At 41.3% G+C, this 12,237-nt stretch overlaps 1 protein-coding gene across 5 annotated transcripts in view; it reads left to right on the plus strand.

The window, feature by feature from the left end:
- MBD5 (methyl-CpG binding domain protein 5) overlaps window positions 1-12,237 on the plus strand; it is a 105,133-nt gene that overhangs the window by 63,397 nt on the left and 29,499 nt on the right. For all 5 annotated transcript variants that reach the window (XM_028745507.2, XM_028745516.2, XM_028745497.2 and 2 more), the window contains 4 exons: window positions 1,006-1,683; window positions 3,243-3,345; window positions 7,113-7,293; window positions 8,846-10,990. In XM_028745507.2, coding sequence (XP_028601340.2) covers window positions 1,571-1,683; window positions 3,243-3,345; window positions 7,113-7,293; window positions 8,846-10,990 — 2,542 coding nt within the window. In that variant the 5' untranslated portion in view covers window positions 1,006-1,570. The remainder of the gene's footprint in view (window positions 1-1,005; window positions 1,684-3,242; window positions 3,346-7,112; window positions 7,294-8,845; window positions 10,991-12,237) is intronic.

The raw sequence follows: 12,237 nt of genomic DNA on the forward strand, positions 1-12,237 counted from the left end.
ACTTCAGTGTACCAGTCCTGTATAGGGAGAGGTAAAAAGCAAGTAAATATAATCAGCACTCGTAACCTGAAATATGCACACAGCAATTACATGCAGCAAGCTGTGGTTAATGTGTTTTACCTGCATCTGTTGCAGAAACTATATCTCTTGAAATGATCCAGTGCATGTGTTTGTTTTAATATATATTAAAAACTAGTTGCTTATTTGCTGACTAATGAGTAAAAATCATCGATCTATGCATATGTAATATGGGGGTAGTATCTGATTTCTGGCAAAGACTTAGGCTTGTGCACAACTTGTGCTATCTGTCCTGTAAGCCCTGTTGGTTGCTTCAGCACAGGGAGAAGTGTGATGTTTTTCACGTACGTAATCAGAAATTCAATGAATGCTCAAAGTTTCTGTAGACTAGTGTTTCTATTTTGAGATTGTAATGGAATAAATTGTTGCAGAATTAATTAGATTAGGATTACAATGTGTTAACGTACCAAGTTGCATAAATACTTTCATGCAAAGCAATGAATAAATGTAGGAATTCCCTTTGAAAGTGTAAAAGAAGAGGCCAATATTCATCCAAGCTGCCTAATATAATCTTTATTCCTGTCTTTTCTCTTGAATTCTTAAGCATTCTCACATGTTTCAGTTTTAATCTCTCTCTCTCTATCTCTCAATACAGCCAAGATTCAAACAGCTTCTGTAGGCATTCTTGAATACATGTTTGACTTCTTACCTTTAAACACTAGAATTATGTGATACCACAAACTGCTTTTGAAACTCAACTGTGGTTCGTGAGGAGGTGCTAGGTGTGGGGGGAAACACAAATACTAGGTTGTGCAGATCTTTGGACCCTGTTCCACCTTTTGTGTTTCCTTAAAGTTTTTACTAAAATTTATTTAAGAGTTGCACTGTTGTCTTCTGCAGTGCACCAATCAGAGCAAATAGATAACAGACATTACTTTCATTTTAATGGTAATATTACTTAGCTGCTTGTGTTTTGTCTCCTATCAGGTATTCATATTGGAGCTGTATCATCATGAGAGAATCACAAGAAGCGTCCAGGAGTTCCTTGGACAATGAATGGAAGAAGACAAGGAAACAAAAAGAATGTGGCATATAAAAAGGATTTAATACCGGGAGTTCTTGGCCGTGACAAATCTTCAAAAATGGGACTTATTCTCTCAAAATACAAATTACCTTTGGCAGTCATCAAGCTTGGAGTCATGCTATTGAACTAGAAGTAAATGTTTTCAATCTCTTCTTGGCCAGTAACAGAGCATTAATGGATTATGATTTTCCCAAGTTGGAAACATTCATTTTTCCCATTTAGGATATCCTTATGGCTACATAAGGAATAAAACATTTCATACTTAATATTGATCAGAATGGGCAACTGACTTGTCAACAACAAAAATGGCAGATTTTATCGACTGAGCCAGAGCTTCCCAATGCATTTTGTACAAACTGGGAATCGCTGTGCTGTGCAGCCGCCTTCTGAAGGCCATGATGACATATAGACTAAGGATATCATCTTATTGTTGATATCTCCGAGGAGGCATAAGCAGTATCAAAAAAAATGAATGGAGGCAAGGAGTGTGACGGTGGGGACAAAGATGGAGGGCTGCCTGCAGTACAAGTCCCAGTCGGTTGGCAACGGCGGGTAGATCAAAATGGAGTTCTGTATATTAGGTAAGCATTCACGTGCATGTTGGAATAGGAAGTTATTCTGTTTAAGTAATTCTGCGAAAGGTGACTTGATAGCCAAAGTCCTCTTTCTCTAACCCTGGAATGCATTACCTCACCAGACATCAAAGCCTGGATAGAAGAACTTTTTTAACCAGCCTGAATCTTCCAACATCCCATTTCATTGGATGTCCCCAAGTTCTTGTGCTATGCAAGAGGAAGAAAAACCTTTCTCTATTCACTTTCTCCACACCAATTTTTTTTACATCTCCTCTTACCTGCCTTTTCTCTAAACTTAACACAGACACACACACACACACACACACACACACACACACACACGTCGTAATCATTCCTCATAGGGGAGTTTCTACTTTCCCTATGCAGGTGGAGGGAAATTATGTCAGAGCTGCTACCCCTTCCCCCACTGGCTGAGAAGCACTTCCACTGCATCCTGTGGCCTCTCATCTACGCTCCTGGGCAACATAAGATTAGATGCTAAGACAGGCCTAAAAAACTGTAGCTCAGAAGGATATTGCAGAATGTGAAATTCCATTCCATTCCATTCCCAGTTAAGCAAATTCTTCCTTGGAATTTCTCCATACACAGGCCCAACAAAACTGCTAATGCTTGAAAAGATGGAATAGATTAAGATATAATTTTCTCCCCTCCCCCATTTATCTATCTATCTATCATCTATCTAATCTGTCTATCTATCTATCTATCTATCTATCTATCTATCTATCTATCATCTATTTCTACCTAATTTGTGTTTATCCAAGGTTTACTTTCTCCAGTAGTGGCTCCTTGTGTAAGAGCTTGAATTTCCATCAGCTGTATACAATCTAACCAACACATTTACTCAGAGGAGCAACCTCATTGCCCAGAAACACTTTAAAGACTCAGCATATTCCTATATCCCTAAAGAACTGTCTTCTAAGACCATTTCCATTCATTTCAGATAAACATCAGTTTCCCCAGCTGGGTTTGTGACTGTTTTTTTAGGCAGACCTATATCTATGAAAAGTCTGTTGCATAGTAGGACTTGGGTCCTGCTATCAATTTGGAATAAACTTGTCTTTAAAAAGCCTGTCTAAGCTTACACTTCTTCTTTTCTTCTTTATTTATTTGGAGGAAAACCTTTTACTACTTGAAATAGGAACTTCTGGAGATTGTAGGCTCTTTTAAACAGTACGAAATGTGAAGATAATCCTCTGTGTGTACTAGTTCCTCAATCCTTCTGTGCATTATATGTTATCCTGTGCATTATACATTAATAGACAAGCTGGTACCCTGCAACATCCAAGAGAACAATGGAGCAACTTTGAAATGCCTAGCCTTGAGTTCTTGTTAAAATGTAGGTTAGAGAAAAGTAAGTTTGATGTAAGTTTGAACAGGAATTACATTAACTTTTCTGTGGAAACTTTTGCAGACTAGTGAAGCTGTACTCTCTGTTTGTGTGAGCATGCGTGCGTGCGTTCCAAACTGATACATCAATTGTATGTGAAGTATTTTCTAGCAATATTCATTAATGTGCATATTTTACATTTTTCTTATTCTTTCAGTCCTAGTGGGTCTTTATTGTCCTGTTTGGAACAGGTTAAAACGTATCTGCTGACTGATGGAACATGCAAGTGTGGTTTAGAATGTCCCCTCATCCTTCCCAAGGTAAAATCGGATAACTGTGAACATGCTGAATGAAAAATGAATATATGTTGAACTAAATATATTGTTGTAAAATTTTAAAAGTCATTAATTAGAAACAAAACCGTTTTGAAAACAAGATGCATTACTTATTGGTGTGGTTCGCATAATTAATCTAAACGGTTGTTTAAAGGTGAATGCTCAGTGTATTTATTTATTTATTTATTTGTTTAGTAGGCTAAGTAAGTAAATTTATTTGTATAAAACTCTTCATCCATAGATCTCAGGCTGTTCACAATATAAAAGTAGGTCTTGCCCCATGGATCAGTTGCTGAAACTGAAAGTCCCTAACCCGCCCCGCCCCCCAGCCATCTTAAGTCCCTGCCTCTTCAGGGGTTTTTTTCCAAGCAATCGGAGACTGTGTCTGTGTACAGCCAATGTCTCCTCTGTACTTTGCATTCCTCTTCTGGTTCAGGGAGACATTGGGTGAGGGGAGCTTGTCGCAGCAGGAAGGGGAGACACCCATGACTCTTCTCCAGCCTGACTTACCTCTGCCTCTTTGCTTCACTCCTCCCCTGCTTTTCCCCTGCTTCAGCATCTGCATCTGATTCTGGACTTCTCTCTGCCACAGACTCTCCCAGCTCACTAAGCCCTGTTACTGCCTCCACTTCTGGCACCTCCTCTTCCCAATCTTCTCCTTCTGACCACTCATCATTGTCCCACCATCACGCTCTGGGCTCTGGTTCCCCAGCTGACTCCTCCCATCATTCCTCTATATCCCAACCAGTCCATGATAACTCCACATTGCAACATTTGTGTTCTTATTACTGCCAGTGGTCTACAGTACACAAGGATTCTGTTTTCTGTTTGTTTATTTATCTTCATCATTCTGTGATCTTCATCAACCAGATCACAGAGTGCTTTGCAGCATCTAATTAACATAATGACAAATTCAGAAATAATCAAACCATTAATAAATAACCAGTTGCATTTAAAAACAATGTGCTATACATCAAATCAGTACTATACAGTAGAGTAGTGGACAGCAAAATTGTAGTGGCCTTGAAAACCACAATTTGTCCATTGCTTTCTTTTTCCTGCAGTGGTGCTCTTTCCTGCGTTTCCTCCCTAGTAGCAGTTTGTGTGAAATCTCTTAGAAATTCAGTTTGCCAGATATACAGTGGTAGATAAGGAAGAGTGTGTAATGACCCAACGTAGAAGAATATATAGTAAGGCAGAATAAGCAAGGTGCCCTAAGGGAACTTATTTATTCACAAAATAAGATAAAGATATCTACAAAACGATAAAACAAGAAAATCTAGAAAGAATCACAACCATACTTTAAAACATACAAAAGTTAAGATACTAAAACAGATTAAAATTACATCAACTTTCTAAGCATCTGGGTAGGCTTGCCTAAAAAAACATGTTTTTATCAGGCACCGCAAAAGAATACAGTGAAAGGTGCCTGCTTGATTTCAATGGGCAGGGAGTTCCAAAGAGCAGGTTGCTGCCACTAAATGGTTGAGTTCTTACAAATGTGGGATGGGTTTTATGTGGCACCTGTAGTAGTGCCAATTGAAGTGGTCGGGAGTGCATGGGAGGGGGGTGTACAGTAATCTCATAGGTAAACTGGTCCCAAGTTAAGGGCTTTATATGCTAACATTAAGATATTGAACTTGGTCTGGAAGCAACCAGTGCAGATCTCTGAGCACAGATGTTGTATTCTGACAAGGCCTTAGTCCTGTCAGCAGTTCTACACTGCAGTATTCTACACTGACAGCAGCTTCAGGATCAAGCATGAGTGAAGCCCCACCTAGAGCGCATTGCAGTAATCCGGTTGCCTTCTTTTGAATGACTCTTAAACTTGAATGAATGGAACATGGTCTGGTTTCCCAAATTGTATAGAATACTAGCACAGCTGAGGGGCTGCATCTCATGTAGGAATCTGTGACTGTCAAACAGCTATAACAAAGGTGGCATTTTTTCATCTCTGCCAAGCTAAGCAGTTGGCTCCTTATCTCTCTCGCCCTGACCTAGCCACTGTGATCCACGCGACGGTCACCTCCAGACTGGATTATTGTAACTCGCTCTACGTGGGGCTGCCCTTGAGACTGACCCAGAAATTCCAGCGGGTGCAGAATGCAGCAGTGAGACTCCTTATTGGGTCTTCGCTGTGAGATCACATTCATCCGGTACTATACCAGCTGCACTGGCTCCCGTTGGAGTACAGGATCAGGTTTAAGGTGCTGGTTTTAACCTCTAAAGCCCTATACCGCCTAGGACCCTCGTACCTATGGGACTGCCTCTCCTGGTATGTCCCACAGAGGAACTTACGGTCTGCAAATAAAAACATCCTGAAGGTCCCAGGCCACAGAGAGGTTAGGCTGGCCTCAACTAGAACCAGGGCTTTCTCGGCTGCGGTTCCAATCTGGTGGAACGCTCTGTCACAAGAGACTAGGGCCCTGCGGGACCTGACATCTTTCCGCAGGGCCTGCAAGACAGAGCTGTTCCACCAGGCCTTTGGCCAGGGCGCAGCCTGACTCCCTCCTCTGGCAATCTGCACAGAATTTTGCTTAATGGTTGCCATCAATTTGATTTTAATTAATTTTTATAATGAAATGTTTTTAGAATGTTGGATTATTTGATTGTTGTTAGCAGCCCTGAGCCCGGCTTCAGCTGGGGAGGGCGGGATATAAATAAATAATAATAATTATTATTATTATTATTATTATTATTATTATTAAATATCTGACAAAGCAGACTTGACAGCCACGTGGAGCAAGTTTCCCTTTAAATTCATATCATCCTGAATGAAGGAAATGACATTGAAAATGCTACAAAAATGGTGTCTAACTCCACTCTACTTTGCCCACATAAGTGCAGCCCCCCAATGAAAGAAGATGCCTTCACCCCTGTATGGCTCCCCTTTAACACATACGCAGCCCAACAAGACAACGACAAGAATCCGCCAACAGCATAGAAATCAGTCTGGCTAACCTGATTCAAAAACACCCACCCACCCCACTCACACATGAAAACAAAGCTCACCACAGCCAATCACAAACAACCACACCTTAAGCCAACCCCAACCTCTCTCACCACGAAAGGAAGACAAGCAAATAGCAAAGAGAACCTGCACAAGCAACACTGACACAAAACCCCACACATACATTAAGTAAAATAGAAACATTGCCACCCGACCCTACTCCCACTCACCATCGCCCCCTCCACCTCTCCCCCCCTTTTCTTCTTAATCTAATACTAATGTCTCAACAAATGAAACTGATCTGTAGAAAATGTAACTTGAAAAAAGAGACATTGCATATACTTTTGTAAACCAATAAATCTTTAATAAAAAAGTTTTTTTTAAAAGTGCTCCCCCCCCCCCCCGCACCTGATGGTGGGGCTGTATGTCGCTGGGGGTCCCGTCAGCAAATGTGCTGGGCCTATACAAAGGTGTACACGTTTTGGGAAGAGGTGCTCAGGGAAATGTTATCAAATTGGAGTTTTCATGAGATGATGTGGGATAGTGGAATTTTTTTTTAATGCAAGGTACCACAATTTGTACCAGCAGAACTTTGAGCAGAACTGTTGGTTCTCCAGTCGTCATCCACTACAAGGGCAGCTCAGAATAAGTGTGCCTCCACTGTATGTTGTGAATTTTGATTCCTCTAACATGCCCATTATATAATCAGATTTTGAAGAAAATGAGAGGTGCTTACTTTGGGGGGGGTAGTCTCTTAACCCCCAAAAAATCATAATATAGTGTTTCTGGCATTATTTTTAAGGTATTTAATTTTGATCCTGGAGTTGCTGTGACACAAAGGACAGCTGAAGATGTTAAAGCAGATGAAGATGTCACTAAGCTATGCATCCATAAAAGGAAAATTATTGCAGTGGCTACACTTCATAAGAGCATGGAAGCACCTCATCCTTCGTTGGTTCTAACTAGCCCTGGTGGTGGAACAAGTAAGTTTGGCTTTTCACAAATGGGAGGAAGAAATTCAATGTTAATGTTCAGAAGTAAGTAATGTAAGAGGGAGAATTAATCTTCAAAAGTTGTTTATTAAAAAAATAGATATGTTAAGCTATCAAATCTTATGAGGTGATTTTAGAGGACCATATGTCCTTTTTACACCTTGCAGAGTCATTCCACTTTACTCCACTAATCCTAAATCACCCCCTCCTAGGTCCTGGATCATTTATCTTAGTGGAGCCATGGGTCACTGATGGAGTATGTGCTATGTGTGCAGAAGATCCCATGCTCCATCTTTGGTATTTAAAATTAAAAGGATCTCAGGTAGCTACTGTTCTGGAACATAGATTTCCTGGAGACTGAGAAGAGACTGCTAGCCAAGAGTAGACGGTTGGCATCCATCTGTCTCAGAAGACAATGGAGGCGTTCACCTTTGGGGATGAAGTCAAACTATTGGAAGTGGACAGGACTGGGTTTTTAAGCAGAGGTTGGATGGTCATCTGTCATGTATGTTGAGATTCCTGAATTGCAGAGAGTTGGACTAGATGACCCTCAGGATCCCTTCTAACTCTACAACTCTGTGATTCTACCCCAATGCAAAAGAGCTTAATATGTGTGTGTTTTCATAGATAGGTAGATCAGTGTGGAACTTCCATATCTTGGGGAAATGCTGACATTGTAGGCACACACCAAACCTGGCATCAAAATATAGCACCCTTAGCCAGCTGCACTCCACTGGTACCCACGCCTATGCAATTACCCATTTTGGGCCTTCCGTGTTCAGTGTCACTAGAGGGAATAAGTTCATGCCCTTCCAAACATTCCTATAGCTTAGTGCCACACAGCTTTCCTCTTTCAGTCATCCACATTTGGCCTAGAACAAAGTTGGGGAAGTACAACCAGGTACTGAAGATCAATATCCTATTGCAGCAGGGGATATCCTAATTTTCCTTTTTAATAAATGGCTGTTTTGAAAGTTTTTTATTTCATTTATTTATTTTATTATATTTATCTGCTGCCTTTCTGTCAAGGCACCCATGGTAGTTCATAAATATTAGAATTAGGAAATGCTGCAAAATATTCTTGGGTCAGATTAGGAGCTGATGAAATGAAGTCCCTGCCCTGGGCATTTTTGCCTTCTCTTGGGGCAGATAGGTCTTAAGCAGCCCCAAGGCAACTCAGGAAACTGATAGTTGCATCAGGAGCTTATGGTTATGCAGCTGCTGGCCTGGATAAGGCATGGTAGGTCACATTTTGATAAAAGTACGTTGCCCTAAATTATTATTGAACAGAAACGGTGCTGGCTGGGACTGATGAGAGTTGTAGTCCAAAACATCTGGAAAGCACTAGTTTAGTGAAGACTGGCATAGGAATAAATGACATAGGTTTCCTACCAGAATCCCTGGTGCAAGACCATGGCACATTACAGAATTTTGTGTTTAATGTACTTGGATGCAGTTCTGTCCAGAGGGGGGAAATTAGTCTCTTTTGTTATATTTCATTTCATTCCACAATAGTAACTCTTCTCTCATATTTTTTATTTAGGTGCAACTCCAATAGTACCTTCACGAGCAGCAACTCCAAGATCAATGAGGAATAAATCACATGAAGGAATTACCAATTCTGTGATGCCAGAATGTAAAACTCCCTTCAAATTGATGATGGGGTCCTCAAATGCCATGGGAAGGCTATATGTGCAAGAGATGACTGCAAACCAACAACAAGAACTTCATTCTGTCTATCCCAGGCAGAGATTGGGCAGTAATGAACATGGACAGAAATCTCCGTATCGTGGCGGCCATGGAGGAATGCCGAGTCCAGCTTCATCAGGATCACAAATATATGGAGATGGTTCCATCTCTCCAAGGACAGACCCTCTTGGAAGTCCAGATATTTTCACGAGGAATAATTCCAGTTTTCATGGAGCACCCAACTCTAGTCCTGTTCACATGAACAGAACTCCTCTGTCCCCACCTTCAGTAATGCTACATGGTTCTCCTGTGCAGTCATCTTGTGCAATGGCTGGAAGGACTAATATACCTCTTTCCCCAACCCTGACCACAAAAAGTCCAGTAATGAAAAAACCCATGTGTAATTTTTCAGCTAGTATGGAAATGCCACGAGCAATGTTTCACCACAAACCACCTCAAGGCCCTCCTCCACCTCCTCCACCACCACCACCTTCCTGTGCTCTTCAGAAAAAGCCATTAACTTCGGAGAAGGATCCGCTTGGCATTCTTGACCCCATTCCTAGCAAACCGGTGAATCAGAATCCTGTTATCATTAATCCAAGTACTTATCACTCAAATGTTCACTCTCAGGTACCTGTGATGAATGTAAGCATGCCTCCAGCCGTCGTCCCTCTGCCAAGTAATCTCCCTTTGCCAACTGTAAAGCCTGGTCACACAAACCATGGGAGTCATGTGCAAAGAGTTCAGCATGCTGCTTCAACCTCCCTCTCACCCTCCCCAGTAACATCACCGGTTCATATGATGGGATCTGGAATTGGAAGGATTGAGGCTTCGCCCCAAAGATCACGCTCATCTTCCACATCATCTGATCATGGAAATTTCATGATGCCTCCAGTAGGACCACAGTCATCTTGTAGTAATATTAAAGTTCCTCCTCGATCACCAAGGTCAACAATAGGGTCTCCTAGGCCATCCATGCCATCAAGTCCTTCTACAAAGACTGATGGACTCCATCAGTATAAGGATATCCCTAACCCATTGATTGCTGGAATGAGTAATGTATTGAATCCTCCAAACAATGCAGTTTTTCCATCTGCATCTGCTGGAAGTGGGCCCATGAAAAGTCAGCCTGGCTTGCTGGGAATGCCTTTAAATCAGATCTTGAACCAGCACAATGCTGCCTCCTTTCCAGCTAGTAGTTTACTCTCAGCAGCAGCCAAAGCACAGCTAGCAAATCAAAATAAACTTGCTGGTAACAATAGCAACAGCAGTAGCAATTCTGGAACTGTTGCCAGTGGTGGCAACAATGATGGACATAGCACTTTAAACACCATGTTTCCTCCTACTGCTAACATGCTTCTACCATCAAGTGAAGGGCAAAGTGGTCGAGCAGCACTACGAGATAAGCTTATGTCTCAACAAAAAGACCCTTTGAGGAAAAGAAAACCACCAAACACTACCGTGTTGAGTTTGCTTAGGCAGTCTCAGTTGGATAGTTCTGGAGTTCCTAAATCTGGGCCTGACTTGATAAGAAAACAGAATCAAGGTTCATTTCCCATTACGTCTATGTCCCAGTTACTTCAATCCATGAGCTGTCAAAGTTCTCATATGAGCAGCAATAGTACTTCTGGTTGTGGGAGCTCAAATACTGCTTTGCCTTGCTCTGCTAACCAGCTGCATTTTACAGACACTAATATGAACTCTGGCACTATTCATAATTCACTGGCACAAGATTTACCTTTAAGAGGAGAAAGTATGCACTGCCAGAATTCAAACACTAACTTTGGCCATGGTACTAGTCCTGGCCCAAACCACCATCTTGCAGGCTTAATAAATCAGATGCAAGCTAGTGGAAATTGTGGGGTGCTCAGTCAACCTGGAATGACTTTAGGAAACTCACTACATCTGAACCCAACTCAGCCACGAATCCAAGCACCCTCCAATCAAGTGATACCAAACAGCATTGTGAGCAGTTGCAGTCGAACAAGTCCTGAAGCAGGTATGTTTCCTTTAAAAGCTGGTATCTAAAAAATTTGAATGATAGTTTCCGTGTCTTTTTACGTATATATTTCATTGGAAATGGAAAGTTTCTATTTTGAGATGCAATTTATTTATTTATTTATTTATTCATGCTTCTACTAACCTTTTCCCCAATGAAAGCAAGAACAGCATCTTATAGCTTGGTTATAAATACTGTTTCCTTTTAAAAGTCTTTGGACATTGCTTAGATATGGCTGGTTTTTCTCGTATAGTTATGTATTTTATAGTGATAGATAGATGGTTCAGAAGGGTCAAGGATGTTAAGATAATTGGCTAACACAACGGCCCACTTTGCATATAACTCTAAGCCAAAGCAAAATAGGTGGGCTCCCACAGAGGAGGCAAACCATAAGCCAGAACGTAAGGTTTGTCCTGTGGTTTGCAGCTCATGATTTGGAAGAGCTGAACCATGAGTCCAGGTTTGGAACCAGGTGTGCAGAAAAATATTGGTTAGGAGGAGAGGAGAGATGAGACGACGCCTGATAGACTGAACATGCTCAGAGGCCTCCTACATCACTTGAATAGAATTTGCCTGATCCAACCCATAGCAGTTTTAGTAGCCTGAGGGAAGGGGAGAAGGATCAGAGAGGGGAAGAGATCTGTATCCCTTAAAAAAAGGATTATGGAGATAATTTGGAGGGAAATTATGAAAAAGTGTACTTTTTTTCATTCCTCACTCACCACCCTTCTTCAGACCCCGAAACCGCACTGCAGAGTGTGTTCTAGACTAGAGTAAGTAATGAGCGTTGGGATTAAGAAGAACATGCTGGATCATCTAGCCCAGCCCAGCATCCTCTTTTCAGGGTGGCCAACCAGATGGCTATGAGAAGCACACAAGCTATGATTCTCAGCAGCTGATATTCAGAGTCACACTACCTCTAAAAGTGGAGGTAGAACATAGCCATTAGGGTTACACCACAGTGTTTGGTTACAGGTCCACACTTCTTGTTTCCTATTTGCCAACCATCAAAAATATCAGCTACATTTAGCATATAGCAGCCTTATTTTAAATGCTGGATTTTATTCAATGCAAGCTTCTTAAATACACCAAACAGTTTTGTGTGCTAAGTTGAGTCTTTTATTGTGGATTGGATTAGGCACCTGTATCTAGACCTATTAGAACTTCTGCACTGGTAGAACTGGTTCAGACCAATGAATTTGATGAATTTAAATTGTTATTAAAGTTTAGGTTTGATAAGCCTATTT

Source organism: Podarcis muralis, chromosome 1, assembly GCF_964188315.1.
Source record: "Podarcis muralis chromosome 1, rPodMur119.hap1.1, whole genome shotgun sequence".
Taxonomy (NCBI): Eukaryota; Metazoa; Chordata; class Lepidosauria; order Squamata; family Lacertidae; genus Podarcis; species Podarcis muralis.